This window comes from Platalea leucorodia, assembly GCF_965183815.1.
Source record: "Platalea leucorodia genome assembly, chromosome: 4".
Lineage (NCBI taxonomy): Eukaryota > Metazoa > Chordata > Aves > Pelecaniformes > Threskiornithidae > Platalea > Platalea leucorodia.
The window spans coordinates 77,685,184-77,704,958 of NC_138826.1; the positions used below are offsets into that span (position 1 = coordinate 77,685,184).

The 19,775-nt window shown below is 43.6% G+C and overlaps 1 protein-coding gene across 3 annotated transcripts in view; it reads right to left on the reverse strand.

Moving 5' to 3' along the window:
* The window catches only part of NUDT4 (nudix hydrolase 4), a 28,395-nt gene extending 9,342 nt beyond the window's left edge, over positions 1-19,053 (reverse strand). For 2 of the 3 annotated variants that reach the window (XR_014227838.1, XM_082308326.1), the window contains exons 1-2: positions 18,642-19,053; positions 4,273-4,383 (exon numbers count right to left, since the gene is read on the reverse strand). Coding sequence is in view for 2 of the 3 variants with exons in the window: in XM_082308326.1 (XP_082164452.1) it covers positions 4,273-4,383; positions 18,642-18,740 (210 nt within the window). In the remaining variant the exon portion in view is untranslated. The remainder of the gene's footprint in view (positions 1-4,272; positions 4,384-18,641) is intronic. The other variant, XM_082308327.1, reaches the window with a different exon arrangement.
* Positions 19,054-19,775: the final 722 nt, after the last annotated feature.

Below are 19,775 nucleotides of genomic sequence, written 5' to 3' on the forward strand. Positions count from 1 at the left end.
TGTAACACCCATTTTTCAAATATTAGACACTCCCTGGAGCAGAGTTCCTCTGTTTCCTGTCAGAAGTCTTAGATAATATTACTGCCATTTTCACTGTTGCAGCAGATTAATCTTAAGGATCAGCCTCTTCTTCTCAGAAGCTATATTCACACAGGTCTGGGAGGAATTACATATTTTTTGGTAGGCATTTCAATGTACTACTAAGTACAAACAAGCAAGAGTCTCAGTTTTTGGTGAGATGGAGGAAGAAAAGGGAGTGGGAGGGCGCTCCTTCCATTTAAGGGGCTGGACATCATCAGCTTGCCACCCTTACTATTTGTGTCATATTTCTCTTTGAACACTGCATGTGCATACAACTCTTATTTCCATCCTTCACGCTACCCAACTAAAGACTAAGCTCCAAATTCATTAACAGAGTAGCTCCTCATTTAGATGAGGAAAGGTTTAATACCTTTCTGGGATTGCTTTATACTATAACTTCATTTTTGTATTCTACTTTCAGGTTTGTAAAAAACTTATTGTACCTAAGGAACCTGACAGGTTATCTTAATTACCGTAACCTGTGAAATGGCAGACAAACTTAAATGAAATTCATACTAAACATTTAGTAGAGGTAAAAACCCACATCACTAACATGAACAGAACTTAAGGATAAAAAAAAAAAAAAAAAATCTGGAGTCATGCATACAGGCAGACTATGGAACAACTGCAGTGCATATAGATTTGACTACAAGGACCTTTGCTTGGTTTTTAAAACAAAGATTTTAAATACACTACTGTTAGTGGGAAAGTAAAGGATATTTAGAGCCAGTGGGCTACCATATTGTGAGCTATTAGCACTCCTACCATTAAGAAATGCCATGATAACTCCCACTATCAATTTTTCCATTTTAATAAATTAATGGAAACCAATGCTTAGTTTGTGCATGACCGAATACTGAAGAAACACAGTTCAAACCAGTGCCACAGCATGCCTCCTTTGAAGTTTATTCATTCACAAAACTCTTAACAGTTCACTTCACTGTACAGTAACCAGCTTGCCAGGTGACATTGACCTTAGTATAAAAATAGAAAGGACATCCATCTCTAGAAAAGTTAGTATGAATTTCCATGGCTCAAGTCAAAGCCCTGAATACCACTCTGGCTTTTCTTTAAAAATGGTGCTTTGCAGTCTCGTGGCAGCACAAAAGATTCAGCCTGTAGCTTAAGAATATTTTCCTTTAAAGCATGAGCTTTTAATGCTCATCAGCTACACCAGCTATCAAACCCCGAAAACTCTGAAGCTGTAGAACAAGTGTCACCACATGATTTTTGCTTATTAAAGCCCTTAGCCTTTGAAAAATCTTTATGCATTTGCAAGCACAGCTCAGAGCTGAACATGGCTGGCAGTTTGTGTCTTACTCCAGAACATCATAAAAAAAAAGCATAGCCACTGTAGTAACCATGAATAAAAATTGGTTTAACTTCTGAGCTAGCCCCTGTGCTAGCACCACTCAAGAGCTTTGTATTTGCTGGGTTTTCCTCTTTACCTTTAGAAACAGTGTCTCCCATGGCGTATAAACACTAATGATGTTGGCATTTTTTGAGTCATTTACAACATGCAGCTTTTCTACCATGAAGCCTCTGAAATTTTGATGACAACATATATATTCTAAGCAGCTACAGCACAGCGTAACATACAATACACTGAAAGGTAATCAAAGTATTTGCCTAAACCACATGTTTACATGTAGCTTGTTTTAAGATTCACTTTGTGTGATAGCACCTGAACAAAACATGATCAAAAGAGAGCTCTGTGTATGAGTGAAGGAGGCTGACCTCTGTCTTCAGGATTCAGACAGCCTAGGGTTGCTGAGTACTGCAATTCTTGGCCAGAACCACCATGATGTATGGGCAAGTCTTTTGCTTTGCCCTGAGAAAGAAATGAGGGCAAGAACAACACTGAGCTATGGAACGATTGCTTCATATCATAACAGCAGGTACTCCTATTTTTCCACTTTCTGATTTGCTCTTTTTTTTTTTTTTTTTTTGCCTGCTCATGTGAAAGCATATCCGAAGGGAATAAGGTCATTCAGAAGTAATTAACATTTTGGTATCTGTATGAACCAGAGAAGTTCACAGTGTCTGGGCAGTGTGCACACTCTGATTGGGCTTTTACATGAACAGAGAAATTTGTACTAAGTTTATACTATATGATACTATACTATATATCATCTAGTAATATTCTATACCCATTCCTTTGCTATCCCAGCTTAACCTTTTCCAACACTCATGACCCACAGACTGCAGCACTGCTGAAATTTGCAAGCAGAGCGCCAACAAAGCCAGGACTTGGAAGCGTTCGTCAGTATATTCTCAGGGCAGAACCATGTGTAGTAGAAAACTAGTTATCAGCCCCCCAGGTCACAACTCTCACTGCTATACTACTTTGCTATGAAGTCAGCCTGAGAGCTTTGTGTGTAGCACTGCATTCCCTGCAAGCTGAGAAGCTAGACCACTCAGGCAGCTTTCAATAGTTGGTCAAACCCTCACAGCAACTTTGATGACATACTAACTGCAGACAGGTCCCTTCAAGATGATCCATTCTTCACCACCAAAGAAAAAAAAACCACCAAACCAAACTTATGACTATAGTTCAGTCAGCTCTGGTCTGACATGGAGATGACATTTTACTATCCCTCATTTTGGACTGTGCCTTAGGTCAGACCAGCGATTAAAACTACCAGTGTTCACAAGAACAATGAGCCAATGGTCCTGTGCTTTTTAATCCCACCCATCAACTCGTGACAGTGGGAAGTGCCAGGACTTTCCTCAGCGGTGCTACTACTGCCTAGAAGCCTAAATCTTTGCTGACTCATTCCTAGAAGCCTAAATCTTTGCTCCTTTCAAATGGACTGCCTTGTGGCTGCCTCCTTTACTTTTACAAATACACAAGCACTTACCTGAGTATGTCTTGCGCAGCTCAAAATTGGCTCCCCCAGCAAAACTGGACACAGACACGAAGTCTGGAATAACTTTATATCACTGAAGCTTATTTATATTTGAACCTTGCTGCATGAAGGCTGCTAAGAGCACTGAATACTGAACTGCTCTGTTCCCCATGTAAGAGGGGAGGAGGGTCACTGCATCACAGTGCACAGATCTCACTTTGACACCAAACGGCAGGCAGCATTTGGTGCAAGTTGCATCTACATCAAGCTCCCAAGCCTCTACAACCCAGCAGAACCAGTCTTAAGGGTAAGCAAGCTAAACCACTAGATAGCACAGCTAATAAAAAAATCATTATACATACTAATTAGCAACAATATTAGTGTATTTTGTGAATACTAGTAGTCAAACTGGGATGAGAAAACTGTTTAAGACTAGCAGAAATCCTGTAGTTCACTCACTTGCCAGGATACATCCACTTTCTGCAAAACCTTATACCTTCTATTTAAGAAGTATGATATAAAGAATTAAGAGTTAATCTGTGGTCACTTACACATTGCATAATTTCTAGCTAAATCAAGTGATGATTTTTCTTGAAGTTTTATTTTACAGTTCTGGCTGTTAGATATTCAAGTAACATTTAACATTTTTAACAGTTTGCCTAGGAAAAATAAATAGCAAGTTAAAAACCAGAATTTTGAATTTGAAATTTACGTACCATACTAGAGTGGGAAACTGCATTAATTCATCGAGACGTAAGGCTCTGTTTTGCCTAGGGGTAGGGGCAGAGATAGAAGGGCGGACTATACCTATGGGTGCTTTCTTTGTAGATAAACAGCCTAAAATGTACTTAACAAGGCCTTTTTATTGTTGAATTCTCAACTGCTCAGATACATCAGTTTCTAATCTGTTTAGTTTGGAATCTCCTCAAAGGTCTGTTTATTTCTCTTTCTTATGTAGCTACATATTAATGGTTAGTTCACCTTCAGTCTGTTCTAGAAGAGCTGCGAGTCAAACATTTTCTGCACAAACACAGAAATGCTACACTACTATAATATGTCATTTGGCATAAAGTCACAGTTGCAATTCCAGTAAGTGTTTATAAAGGCAAACAGAAATTTAACTATGAAATGAGAGTGTGCTGGGAAGCGAGCTAATTAGTCCACCTCACCACGCTATAACCCAATTCTATCACACAGAACTGCAGTTCTTTGAATTTCACAACCGTGAAAGTCTCAGTCAAATCCTAGATAAAGGAGGTGGAGTTCCCTCTTTCTTCTTGACTCCCATCTGAAGATAGCAGCAACAGAAAGACGCTGGATTTTTTTGTTTTGTTTTTGTTACCTCTTCATACACCTCTCTGACAGCTGCTCCCCCTGGCTCTTCTTCTGGTTCCATTCCTCCGCCCGGTACAATCCACTGATCTGGGTATCGGCTACTGCTTACCAACAGCACCTATAAATAATTGCAAATGACTGTTAAATATAGCTCACAAGTCAGGAATCTTGGTACTATCTACTTTTTCAGCAACGCACTTATTCACCTAGCCAGATGGATTATAGACTTTAGAAATGAAACATAACAGGCAACTAGGAGTTGTAAGAAGTAAAAAAAAAAAAAAAAAAAAAAAAAAAAAAAAAGAAGTGGCATTATTAACATCCAATCTTTTTAATACAACCAAGTCAAGACAATGTCATTGTAATCCCCTTGCACAAACACTTTTATGAGATGCTTAGACACAATGTGAAAAATACACAACACAATACGCACAGGAATGAAGATGTACAACAAAAATCTAGTAACAATATTCTCCAATATTGAGTACGTCTTATGGCCATATAGATGGTAAAATGTGAAAATTAAGACATTTTCATCGCACAGAAGTTAAAGTAATTCTTCTGGAATGGCATCTTTTGGCTAAAAAACTGGACTTTGAAAATATTTCTAATCTTTAGTCTTAGACAAGCTCCTTTTCAGTTACTGAAGTGTTATGTTAGCATGGCATGCTTACAATATTGCATAACTAAATTATAAAGGAGAGTACTTCTTTGGCTCTTGTCCAATTTACTTTCTTCTAACATTTCTGTAAGAGGAAAAACTGCAACACATTGAATTTTGAATGATTTCCAGATTTAATAACATTTTTTTCCCCTAGACACTAATTTCACTTAATTTGACTCTGTAACCTGGTCATACCATGGATATATACCAATTTAAAACCCAAACTCTGTAGGACCTGTCCTGAGAAGATGAGATTTTAGCCACCTGTCCAACAAACTAGAATGCCTCATATTTGAAGTAATTTGAAGTAGAAGTCAGTAAAAATAAGACCTTGATTCAGGACCACGTGGAAATAAAACAGTTTAACTTGTATTTGAGACATGTCCTGATTAGTAAGACATACTCAATCAGCTGTGTAGTAACACGCTTCGTATTCTAGGCAATACTTAACATAAGCCCTACCCTGAAGTCAAAGGACAACTGTGGGGAGCAAAGGGACAGGGTCAGTGCTCGAACCTTTGAAAGCAATGAAAAGACTAGCAACAAGAACCTCAGTCTAAAGGTTAAAGTGTTGACTGGTGCTAGATGACTGAAGTGACAGTCCAGTCCTCACCAACTACCTTTATGGTCTTTAAACTCATCTCCTGTTGGATTAAGTAGAAGAAATGATTCCCTGATGAGGCCAACATGGAAATGCTTACCACTTATACTACGTCCCTTTGGCACTCATGGAAATACGGTGTAGGTTCACCCACAGGAACTGGGAAGTGTAATTCAGATGACTGCAAACCTTTGAATCGAACAATGCGTGTGCATACTGAGGTGCACCTAGAAGAGCCTTATCTGACAGATATTTTCTTGTTGTAATGTTTATTTTATTTGCAGTCCAGATTTGTCCTACTCTGAAGGGTTCTCTACTGTACAAATTTTTCCTACACTAAATAAGCAACACATTTAGCACAGAATCAATCTTGGCATCTGATCTAAATGTTCACATTTTCAGTCAACTCAAATATTTTATTCAGCTATCTAAAACCCTAGAAATAGTCAGCAAAGGCAACAAGGTTAGACACAAATGCATCTCAACTTGATCTTTTACAACCAAAGGTTTTAGTTTCCTAGGATCCTTTGATATTAACAAAAGATTCCCAGAGGGTTCACAGCTCTACTAAATGTAGTTTTAGAAAAAGTTTTTGTACATGTAGGTGGAGCATCTATATCACTACAAAGAACCACCATGACAGCAATGCTTAAAGAGCAGTTGTAAAAATCAAGTTATGAATTCACTTGTGGGATCCCAGACATAAGCATTACACATTCTTTTCTGCTGATGAAACTAGCACTCACTGCAGTCATGTGGAAGCTAGCAACAATGACGAACAAAAGGATGATTATATCACATTAAATCATTCCCAGCTTGGTAGAATGGTTTTAATCAGCATTCATTGTTTAGTTAAGGCTAAACAGAAAATTCTTAATTACTACTAAGGGATAAATCAGGTTGCTGATTCTGGCAGTGTAGCATAAAGCCAGGAATCTCTTATGCCTTTTATATATAGTAGTTGACTACCGCTAACCTGATCAATAGTCTATTGAGCTGGGTTTGTATATCTGTTAGCTTTAAAATTACCCTTTTAAAAAGCAGAAACAAATACATCTAGCAAGTAATCAACGTTAAAATACATCAACTCCGGTAAACAGGCCTTACAGCTATACATACAATAAACTCCCAAGTGTTACAGCCTGGGAGTTCATTTTGGCAACGATGCAAGTCTCCACTAACCCTGGAACTGAAGCATTTTCTCAAGCATCCTTCCCTCTATGCTTTATTCTCCTCTGATCCCACTGCTTTTATAGTCCGAATCCAAAGGACTACACTAAGGTATATCTCCGAGACTTTCAGATGCACAATTTTTTCCACCCAGTAACATTAACGTTTGAAGCCACTAGGGCACGAGGCATCCATCCTCATGCTAGCAAAAGTGTACTCAGTAGTAATCAATTTCTACAAAAGCTGAGAGCCAACAGCTAGAAATTACAAGCTTGTGTCACAAGGCTGAAAAGCACTCCACTTTCTTTCAGTTACGGTAGCAAGCAATCTCGCACTCACTTGCACATTTTTGGTTTTGGTGTGTTGTTTTTTTATTCCATGTAGTGGATGTAGTTTTCAGGTGTTTCCATCTGTAAGTGGCCAAAAGACACATCCCAGAGCACCTGAATGACTTAGGCTGTAACTATAAACATCACTTAAAAATGAAGACACCAAAAAGCTGTGGTTGGTTGACAATGCACTCACATGCCAAAAGAGGTGCAAAATCAGCAACATAAAAGCCAGCAATTCATCTTCCCTTAATATAAGATAAGCAAACAAGGAGAAGAGAGATCTAGGTCACCTGGGCAGCCAAGTCTCTCCTGAGGAGGTCCATGTTCACGCAGATTACAGTAGTCTACTGAAAAACAAGACTGCAGAATCTCACACCTCTACATTTTTTCTGGCCTATGCGCACCGAATTTAACATGGGAACCTCATCAGGCTCCGAAGAAAACAACGGAAGTGCTTCCTATGCAGAGAAATCTGTAACCCATCTCCGAATGCAGAGAAAGGAATGAGATTTCTTATATTGTATTACTTGCTAGTGACCGCTGCCTTTCCCATGTCTCTGAAAAAGCCTTACCATTGATGACTATTGTCCAAAAGTACTTCCAAAGTACAGAGTAATGGCATCAAATCTGCTTGCCTAGTTATACTGTTATCTTACTCCAAAGACTAAGGTAAAGCTGCTATTTTCCATAATACTGCCAAGTGAGGAAGTAAAGCTGCAAAACTCAGCTAAGAGGAGAAAAAGAAAAATTCTTCCACTAAGTCTTACTAGCCAAGTTTTTACCTTGTTTTCAAGTCCAGGAATAGCAATGACCTTTTGAGCACAGCGAGGAAGAAAAACTGCTAGCCAGCCTTCTTGTAATAAGCACCTATCGATATGCTTAACCAAGCTATGGTTAACCAAAAAGCCAAAGGTAATTACAGAGCATGTGGCGTCATGGGACATGCTCACTATAAATGCTAAGCCTGCAGACAAACAACTGAAAATTTCTAGAGAAAGATGCCAAGGTTTTGGCCTGTTTAGTGTTCTCAAGTCAAAAGAAACTTGTGAAACAGTTAGCAGCCATATATTCCAGAAGATTAAAATGGCAACAGCTCGGACTAATATAAATTACAACCAAAAGCTATTCCTCTTGATATTTTTTTTTTTTCATATCAAGCACTCAAAGACACAGAAAATGACTTAAGGTTATACAAAATATCATTGCTTTCTATCTTCAATAATTGTACAGCATTATTGATTACAAAAATAATTGTATTAAAAATCAGCTTACGTTAAAAAGAAAAAGGCAAGGTGTGCTGGTTTTGGCTCGGGTAGAGTTCATTTTCTTTATAGTAGCTGGTATGGGGCTATGTTTTGGATTTGTGCTGAAAACAGGGTTGATAACACAGGGATGTTTTAGTTACTGCTGAGCAGTGCTCACACAGAGCCAAGGCCTTTGCTGCTTCTCACCCCACCCCACCAGCGAGGAGGCTGGGGGGGCACAAGAGGCTGGGAGGGGGCACAGCCGGGACAGCTGACCCCAACTGACCAAAGGGATATCCCACACCATATGACGTCATGCTCAGCATATAAAGCTGGGGAAGAAGAAGGAAGGACGGGGGGACATTTGGAGTGACGGTGTTTTATCTTCCCAAGTAACCGTTATGCGTGATGGAGCCCTGCTTTCCTGGAGCTGGCTGAACACCTGCCTGCCGATGGGAAGCAGTGAATGAATTCCTTGTTTTGCTTTGCTTGCATGCGCGGCTTTTGCTTTACCTATTAAACTGTCTTTATCTCAACCCATGAGTTTTCTCACTTTTACTCTTCTGATTCTCTCCCCATCCCACCGGGGGGGAGTGAGGGAGCGGCTGGGTGGTGCTTAGTTGCCGGCTGGGGTTAAACCACGACACAAGGTTAAGGATGAAACTTGCTGGACAGAACAAACCCCCACAGCTGGATTCTTTTGACTTCAGAGCAGAGCCATCTACCACTTGAAATAATGAAGCAATAGCAGCAGAAGGCACTATAAACCAACTGCAAGATGGGAATTTTTCCAAAATGGATGCATTACTTGCAAGGAAAAACGAACTTACAGTTGAAAAGGTACCGCTCCAGTTCCACAGAAGTTATTTATTTGTCCTCATACATCTTTGTAAGCTCTCTCCTCCTTCTAATCACATTTATTCCTCTCTTCCCCACTGCACACCCCATTTTTTCCCCTCTCATCACCCCCACTAATCCACTAGCTATATCCAACTTGCTGTTTGAGTTACCTGGTGGAGATAGCCAAGTTTGCCTTTTTTTATAGTAAAACTGGCAGTTAAAAGGAACAACTTTCAAGAGGAAGGGAATCCACCCCTCGTCCCTATAGACCACTGAGCACGTGTCACTCGGTTGCAAAGAACACCTCTTTGCTCAGGTGTACGACCAAACACTGCGCATAGAAGGAAAGGAGAAGGCGGGTGCATGGAAGACGAAGGATTTAACTCCCAAGCTCTATGAAGGCAAGCCCTACGATTTGTTTAAAAATGGCCGTAAGCAGATGCTCAGGGAAGAATAGGAGCAGGAAATATTTTACTGTTCCCTAACACTTCCAACCTCCAATTGTTTTCAGCTCAGGATCTTCCTTAAAAGTATGGGAAACTACTTTGAATGCTACAACACAGAAACTTATGTTGAGGAGCAAAGAAGAGCACCTCTTACAAACCCTGGATCATGTTTGGAGGATTCACTGTATGAATTTCTAGGCAAAAGCACACATCTCAAATTAGAGAGCACGTGTCAACCTGCTACTGTAGTTAGATATTTCCTTTATCTAACACTTTTTCCTATTTTAAGAATCACTGCCTCATTTCAGTAGTTCTGAAACAGTTTCTCGGTTCCCCCATAGGTTACCGTGGTATCCTTGTCGTAGAATGCCATTGTCTCTTTTTGGACTCCAAAAAGTTGAAAAATGAAACAGAGCTTCACAACCTGCCATAACAATGCCACACAAGTAGCATTTAGTAAGGAACATACTTTTGCCTTCCTGAAAATATTCTCAGTAGAGTGACTGCTTGTAATCCTTATTCTTTACTGCAATCATTTTCAAAATTACTTTTTTTAACCTGGAGATGTAATGTGCACAAAGTTATTGTAGAGTGGTAAAAATCCTTGGGATCAGACTTGACAGCATTTTAAAGTCAAGGCTGCAACATTTTTACTGTCTCCCTTACACTGGCGCAATGAGTTCAGGAAGCTGATCTGGCTGAAAACTTGCTTGTACTATTAAAGCTTAGTTTTCAGCCCGCACACACTCAACACTGGTCAGTACACAGCCATACAAGGGTCAACGTTGCACAAACACGGGCAGAAAGGCATGACTACAGCTACTCAATTTCAGATCAGCCTAAGCCAATTCAAGAGCCTCTAGCAAAATACTTTGCAGACAAGACTGAAAAGCAGTCACCAGCTATGACAGAGGTTTAAAAGATTTAGTCTCAATTAACAGGAACTGGCAGAGCAGCAGAGAAATGGCGTAACAACTAGCAGTACATTAATCCTAACGCTTATTAACTTGAGCACAGCATCTTGAAAGCAACCCAGAAAACTAGGTTCTGTCTATACAATATATTAAATAAAGTCTGAAATATCTTGGACATCAATCAGTGCAACTTTACCAGCATTCCAAAGAAGAATGATAAAGAACTACATGCATATATTTTTGTAATACTTCGAAATCAGATCTGCAAATGATTTTTCCTTTGAGATCGTCTGATTTTAAGGCTATATGGCAATAGGGAGAAAAACCATCAGCCTTGTTCAGTTGTTTTGCTTTAACTTACAATTCAAATTGTATTTTTTCTATAAATTTTGTTTCACATGAAATTCACATATTTGGCTAACACGTTGTTATACTGATTCAGAATTTGAGTACCTTCCTCTGGCTATTTAAAGTACTTTGTTTTCTTCTTTGGCTAAAGTGTTCATATCAGGAGCAGACACCACTATACTACTATGGTACGTCAGTCAGAACACATATCCTCACGTCAACAAGCACTCAAGTCACCTATAACATTCGACCTCCCACTAAGCTTTGGGGAATCAGATGTGACAGGTCTCATGGCGCGATGAAGGGTGCGGGTCCTGCAACCAGCCATATGGCAAAAGGAGACTCCTGGCTGCAAAAAACTCTGCAAACAAAAAAGAACCCCCACAAGTGTCTATAAAAGAAGTTTTACTTCTCACACTGGGTCAGTTCCCCAATCCACTTTACAGTATGTCCTTCTTCCCTTATGCTTGCTCATACAGACCGAGGGAGAAAACACATGCGGTAGTAGGGGAACAGCTAAAACTAGTATTGCTGCCCATTTTTTTGTAACTTGAAACCACGGCCTAATCTTGAGCAGGAGAACTGAGCTTTACCGGTTACTCAGCAACATAATCTGTTTGACTATGGGATCAGCTTCCAAGCACTTGTCAGAAACAAGAGCTCCAAGTCTTTGAGAACTATTCATCTGCAGGTAAAGACATGACAAGGTTACTTCTTGACAAGTACCAGTTACCTTTTAGCCTTTTTTGTCTTTGAGATAACTTGGAAAAATTTGTTTTAAAATATTTACATTTACAGGACTGGTTCCACTGAAGTGCTTAAGCACTAAGTTAGATTGTAGTGTTTCACAAAATCGGTGGCTGGCCAAAGCCAAATACATCTTTCTTCAAGTTGGAATAACTGGAGAAAGCCACAGAAATTAAAATAAGCTTTTTAAGTGTTGTGCAAACAAGACTGGAAAAAAATACACATCAACTTGCAGTCTGTGAATAGCTATGCGGTTGCGTATCTACAAAAGATGTTTAAGAAAACATGGCTACAAATCCTAGCTAGAGATAGACATGCATATATGTGTGTGTATATACACATATATCTCTCTAGCTAGGATTTGTACATATTTCTAAAGAAGTCTGCTACTCTGCTGTTCCACTGAAACTGGTAACTTGAAAGTTTTGAGCACCACCAAGTTAACTGGGGCAATTCAAGCAGAAATTTAGCCACCAGTTTAAATCCTCAAAGTAAACTTAGGATGGTGCAAGTCAGCTATAAAGGATATTTTCTCATGTACCTAAACACTTACAAATATTACTAGTTCAAAAAAGACAGCATCTTCTAAACAGGGCAAAACACAAAACAGGTTTTGTTGCAGGACACCTTAGCCTGATGTCAGACAGGTACAGCCATGTTTCCTTCTCCCCTCAGCCCATTTTGAGCAACTATCCACCCCATTAAACACATTTGTATGGCATAAACAAGTAATACCATAGCTACTGGAAAAAAGTAATTGAGGTTTTGAAATAAAAAACAGCTCATGGTTGACTGATTTCAGTATCAGTCTGAGGAGGCATTAGTGAAGACCGAAGCTTCCTGCTGTGGTGGACAGCCGAATTCCTACAGCTTCATCGATCTTGCAGGCAAGCAGTCGCAGTTTGTCAAAAAAGATCCCAACGTGAAGGCAAGGTGCATATGCAATGCCTGCAGAAAGCTCTTTTTCTATGCAAGTAGGGATAACAAGGCACTTGTGTTTTCTAAGTTGGTTACTTGATATAAATCCTACCACAGCAACCTAACATTCAATTATTTTTATTTAACATTAACGTAAGCTTAAACCACTGCAGAACTCCATGTGAGCCTGCAGGGATACACCATAAGCAGATGCTGTCTCTGAAGACACATCATAAAGAGCCATTTTGGAAGCTATGTATAGGTCTTGATTTTTCAAGCTATACCCCTTCCTACACCACGCAGATGATATCTAAATATCAAGAAAATGCTGAGAAAAAACTAAGGCAGCAATCATCCTATGTCAGTCATAGGGCAGGGCAGGGATGTGAGACAGAACAAGTAAAAACCCCAGTGTGCCTGAAGTGCATATTGAAACGTGTATTCTCTGGTATTTTAAAATACGCCTATATTCTATTAGGCAATCATAGAGCAAGCTAGGTAACCGGTATGAGTCCATACACTGCTTTGGAGAGCATGCCAGCCTTAAACATGGTGCCATGGCCACACTCCCAAGTTATATTTCAAAGCACACATTATCTGTGTGTTTACACCTGAGAGCTTACACTGAAGGATAAAGAAACCAAATGACAAATTCTGAGTCAAGTACAGAAGATCTTGCATCACTGCGCAAGTTTATTCCTAGAACACCCCATTTTGCCAGGATAGCCAGGTGACACTTCTGGGCCCTGGTTTTATAGATCATGTTACATTACAATGGGTCTTTCTGGTTTTCAGATGATTTAGACCAATGAAAACAAAAATAACATTTTATTTTTCCCTTTATTACCTTTTAATAAAACCATTGCTAATATGAAGCAACAGCTGTAAGAAACTGAAGAACACTACTATTTAAAAAAAAAAAAGTGACCACCAGAACACGGTAGATTAAACAAGGGTTTCTTAAACCTTTACATTCTACAGCCCAAGAAATAAAATTCTCTAAATCAGACCAAAAAGGAGATACAATACTAGGAGCCTATAATTTTTAACTCAAAATTAAGAGGCACTAATTGGCATGCAAGTATATGCCCTGCTACGGGGGGGGGGGGGGGGGGGGGGGGGGGGGGGGGGGGGATCTATATTTCCCATATAGTGTGTGACAGTTATCCTCACTACTGTCTCAATAGTAACAGGAAACCCTTCCCATCTATTTTCATCTCTTGTACAAGGCTGAACAACAAAAATGGCAAAACTAAAAACTGAAAAGCTTGAAGACTTCTTTTGCATGTGAAACTATTTTTTACATCTGCCACTAGCAACTGCTGGCTGAACACTAAAGTAGGGCTTTCAATACTATATTCAATTACATAAAGCAGTGTTACACATGCCAAAATAATCAGAACGCACTCAAGTTTTATATTCAAAATATTTAAAAATAACTGCTCATTTATTTGTATAATATGTAGTTGATGGAAGAAAAATTAAATTAGCCTTTAAAATTGTTTTAGTTATCCAAATGACTAGAAAAAAATACATTTATTACTATTTGCTTTTGCTGCTTTAAAGGCCTGCCTCGTTCTCTGCTTTGAGAGGCAAGAATTTCCTTGCCTAGCCTCCAACCAGACCCTGAGACAGCAGCATTTTATGTAAAACCAGTGTTTGCGGAGTACTGAGTGCATAAGCAGTTGCAACCCATGGAAGCAGTCGGTCCTCACAGTACCGAGAGAGGTTCTCCTGCGGGCTTATGCTAAAACTTCCGTCCACATCTCCTAGCTGCTCAAGAGAGACTTGCATTTCCTCATACACAAATCCACCAGCCCATCCCAGTCTGCTGAATATCATCAGCTTTTTGCACACACCTAACAGCTTCTTGCTTGTTCAAAGCAAAAAGCCTGCAGCCCCCACGCATTTCATGCCCACATAGCCTTGTTTCATTTTTTCATGGGATTTCTCCTGCTCCATTTCCAGCAATTTTTTTCGTTCAAAGGGCAGACAGTGCCTGCAATTACCGCTTCATTTCCATTAAGAACGACAGTAGGAGCCAGCACTTAAGCTCATATCCAGCCATCTTGCTCTCTCTTCAGCTCAAATGACAGCACTGAGAGATCAAAACAGGCAACACTTTAATTACAGTAGTCTAAGAGATCATCTTAAACACTCAGAAAAAATCCAAAGCTACTGGCCACATTACTTGGCTATTTGGGCTTCCTCCAGGATTCTTTTTTTTTTTTTTAAATCATACAATATCACAGCATGAAAGCTACAAAATCTAAACCAAAATGGGCTACACAGCAGTAAATTGACATATGTGGAGTCACTTGAAGATGAAGAAAGAAACAGGAAGGGAAGATTTGTGCAGCAGTGCATGTGGACAACCATCAGTCATCTCACAAGTACATGCTTCCAGCTGCAATACCAGCTCTCAAGACAAAGCAGAAGCTTTTGACAGGTTGCAAGACTGCAGGCAAGCCCAGTTTCCAGACCATAATACCCAAGAGAACTGACTCAACAATTTTAAGTCTGGCAGCAAAGACGGTTGGTTAAGTCTAATTGGACAGGGTGCTGTAGCTGAAGACTAGGAGTTCAGCAGCTGTATTTCAAACTGTTTGCAGGGACCACCAGACTGAATTTTTGCCTCAGCGGTATTCTAGAGCCCACCTATGTTTCAAATTAAGAAACTAAGAAGTGAACAGAAAATGAATGGAAATAGAATATGTTTTTACCAAAAACATCCTTCGTTACCACAGCCTTTCTCAATTGACATGTTGCTTCACTGTCCATAAAACTCAGCTGTAACATGGGCTTCAACAAGGCTACGAAGGTAGCATAAGTAGTGCAATACAGATAGGAAACAGACCAAGAGGGCTTAACATGCAGATTTTGCTAAAAGATGATTAACAATAGAGATATTAAGTGTTTTAGTGACTGCCCTGGTTTTCATTTGTGATGATCACAAAAAGCTGTTACTGAAATTTTTAAGTCTCCAAATTGAGAGGCAGTGTCCATAAGTCATGATATCAACAGAGGATCTTGTGTCATGGTATCAACAGGGGATGCCATGCTGATGTTGCAGAAGGATCACGTTTGGTTAAGAACAATATATTGTGAATCTAATGTGCAGCACACTAAGAATTTCTGGTACAAGTTGAGAGTTCACAAGGTGGGAACAAGTTAGAGACTTAGATACCACCACTAATCACAAGATGACTACACGATAGCTTTACAATCATGATTAAGACGGGTCCTATCACAATGTTTTTCTTCTAGTATGGCTAGAGAAGTATTAGTAACCTTTTACACAACACAGTGACACTCCATCTAAAGCAACTGCAACTATCACCTACGTTCAAAAAATACAGCTGTCAAACTGAGGGAGATGAAAGAGCTACCATGATAATCAGAAAAAGAGAAAACTGGTTTTAGGAGATGACGCTGTAAGACTTCAAGTCCATCAAAAAAGTGCTAAGAAAGGCATGACTACTGTGCACCGATACATCAGAAAATGAAGTGCAAGGAAGAGGAAAAAAAGCTAAAGCGCAGGCACAACTGGATATGGACTGGCCTTTCAGAAAGTCAGAACGGAAGCAGGAAGACAGGTTAATTCGAAGATTTGTATCAGAAGATCGCTGCAGATACTCATTCCTCCAGACAGAAACTAACCAACTGAAATGTAGAACGTGATCTATTGAGAGTCCTGCAGACAGAATCCCCAGTAAAAAAAAAAAAAAAAGTTGAGATTTTGATTTCTTGCTTTAAGATTCCTAAAAAGAAATGTATTACTGAAGATTGCTTCCAGTTGTCTGTTCTATTGTCTCTCCTCCAATGTCTAGCAACTCTCTGCTTACAGGGTAGTAACCCTGTAGGTTAAAATAACTGTGAAAGCTATTTCCGCCCTGCCCCCCCCCCCCCCCCCCAATAGCTTCTACAGGAGCCTGCTGTTCCCCTCTTCTCCCTCCAGTCACCCAAGTACTACCTCTGTGCTCCTTCACAGCAGAAGCTACCCTGCACTTAAAGATCCCTGGAGATGTAGGTCAGCTGCAAATCAATGGTACAATCTCTAGAGAATCGGAAAGGAAACGTTGAAGACATTTACACGCAGTTTGAAGTAGACCTACACAGAAATGTATTATGACAACAGCGTTCAAGAACAACAGAAGCAAGCCTCATCCAGCCAATTTGGGGAACGTGGCTGGCGATACAAGTTCATCACAAACAGTAGTCAGGCATCAAACTTCTAAGGAATAGGTTCTGTATTGATACAGATGGAGCTGGCACTTGGGAAACAGATAAGCAAGTTAAAGATGTTGCCATTGCTTTTCTGGAAATAACTTACCAGAAAGTGATTTGAACTGTTGCCACACGCTTAATCTGTCCCAAATCTGACCTGGTGTTATCCCATGCATTTCACCCTCAAGCGTGTCTACTTGCAGAATGCCAAAGGCCAGCCTCATGCCAGCCACACAGGTGCTCCATCCGCAATACCACAAAGCGCTCCAGTGCAACAAGTATCAGCACCCACTCTTCTTACACAGCTCAGCAAAGCTGCTACTACCATCCTTAGCCTCAGAGGGTGTTCTTATGCACAAACAATTTTTTGAAGCTGCCAGTGGTCTCATTTGGATGCAAGACTGAAAGAGAATATAAGAAGTCACAGCAGAAAGTGAAGAATGAATGGAAATTACTGACAAAGGTGACCCTAGCCATGAATTTCCAACTACAATTGGGGCAAGAAAACTGCCCAGGTGTTTGAACTCCAAACAAGTCTGTGCTGGAGTAGCATCCAAAAATAAATACTGAAGACACATAAATGGGGAAGCATGCTGGGGTATCAGAGGTGCTACTGAAACCAAAGAACAGCTAGACCAATAGCAAGAACTAGCAAGATTCCGGCTGGGCACCTTTCTCCTCCATAATATTAGGAAAATCTGATCAGCACGGTCCCAAGACTGTATTTATCCCACACAGAGAATGGCATGTACCAGAACACCATACAAATTTTTCGCCTAAACCCAAGGGTCTGTATTTTGAGATAAGGCCCCTCCCTGGTGCGTTGTACTGCTTAGTAGATGCTTAAGCAAGAAATTTGCCATATCGGCATCTTGGATAGGACACTAGCTTCTTCCAGCATATAGATGGGGGGGGGGGGGGGGGGGGAAACGCCAAGCCCTAACCTTTGTAGTTATTTTATAGCTATTAAACAAGAAAATGGAAACGAAAATCAGGAAAGGGTATGCTTCCAGCCTGAGACAGCCTATAAATGCATTGTGCAATGAAACCATCAGCAAAGTTTCTAGATAACGGCCAATGCAATTGACCTTGGCTAGGAATACAGGACAACTTTGTTGCCACCTCCCGGTTCTGCTGCAACATAAAACCCTGGCTGAGCGCTATCCTCAACAACCAAAACCGCAACACCCCCCCTCCCGCCCCCGAGCTCCTCGACAAAATATTTTTAAGCACCGTTTTACTCTCTTGGTGAGAAACGCCCACCAAGGCGCCGCTTTTCCAAAAACAAGATTCCACACCCCCCACCCCCCCCCCCCCGAGTATGGCAGGGGGGTCGGTTCGTCTTAAGGGCAACACCAGCCCTGCCCTCAATGCGCCATTACACCTTAGCCATCCCCCTGCCCACACAAAGGATAACCGGGGGGTTTCAGCCGGTGCCCGGTCCCGGTCCCGCCCCGGGAGCTCCCTCCCCCGCCCGAGGGGCGCCGCCCGCCGCCGCGCACAAAGGAGGGCGCCGCGCACGTGGGCCCGCGCCCCGCCGCACCGCGCCGCCCCAAGATGGTGGGCGAGAGGCGCGACGAGCCGCCACGAGCCCCGGAGCCGCCGCGCCCGCCCCGCCCCCGCGGCCGGCACGGCGGGGGGGCGGGGGGAGGGGGCCCGCCGCCGGCCCGGCTCCCAGCGCAGGCTGCGGGCCGGGGGGCCCGCACAGCCCCGCGGCATGGCCCCCTCCCCCGGCTCGGGGGATGAAGAGCCCCGGCACGACTCGACTCTGCGTGCGTCCCCCGGGAGGGGCCCGCGCCCCCCGGCCAGACAAAGGGACGCGGCAGCGGCGGGCCCAGCGGGTGACGGCGGGAGGGGAGCCGCGCCTGGGCCGGGCCGGGCCCGGCGCCCCCCGCCCCACGTGCGCGGCGGCCCGGCGGGCTCACCTCGTCCTCCCGCTCGCTGCGGAAGCAGAGGCACGCCGCCCGCTTCTTGTAGCCCTCCCGGTCGTACGTCCGCGTCTGGTTCGGCTTAAATTTCATCATAGAGGCGGTGACACGCCGGCTGCCCCCGGCCGCCGCCGCCACGGCTCCGCTCTCCGAGCGCCGCCGCGCCCCCGGGACGCCGGCGCGGGCCCCCGGCTCGGGAGTGGGGCAGGAGGAAGGCCGGTCCCAGCTGCCAAGCTCCTGTCACAGCAGCGCCGCGCCGCTGCCACCGCCCCAGCAGCCGCGCCGCGCCATGGAGGCTCCCTCGCCGCCCCGCTCGGCCCGGCCCGGCCCGGCTCGCCCCTGAGCCGCCGCCCCGAGCGCCGCGGCGGCCGCCCCTGCGCCCACTATTTAACCGTAACGCACATTCCTGCGCCCGCGCGCGCCGCGCCGCACCGCGCAGGCGCCGGGCGCGGCAACGGGCAGGCGGAGTGGGGGGAGGGAGGCGGGGAGAGGCGGCGGGCGGGGCGCGGGAGGGGAGGTAAAGGGCCGGTCACGGCGCGGCGGCGGGCGTGCTTAGTCACCGGCGGGGCCCCGCCGGGGGTGGGGGCCGCGGGGCGCGCCGGCCCTTGAGGGGAGCGGGCCCTGGTGCGAGGCGGGGCGAGGCTGCTCCCGCCTGCCCGCCCTCCCTCACAGCGCCGCGGGCTGACAGGAACCGGCTCGGGAGGCGGCTCCGGGCCCGCCCCTGGTGTCCCACCGGCCGCGGTCGCCCCGCCGAACCCGGGCCGGGCGTGGTGGGGCAGGGCTGCCCCATGGGCTTGTGCGACCCGGTGTCCCCGTGGGGCGGGAGCGGGCCTGCCGCCAGCGGCGCCCGGCCGCGGGCGGTCCCTCCCTCCCTCCGGCTGCGCAGGGCTACGGCAGGCGCCGCTCCAGCGGCGCTGGGCCTTTGCCCAGCCCGGCTGTCGGAGCGCGGAAGGGATGCGGTCCCTGCTGGCAGCCTCCGTGGCAGGGAGCCCGGCGTAGGTGTGCGAGGCGGAGCGGCCTCCCCTGCTGCGAGGCGCGGTAGGTGCAGGCTGCACGTGGCCCTAGTAGGAGTAGTAGGACTGCCAACCTAAGTTAAACCCCTTTCGAAATAACTCGTATTTAGAAGATACT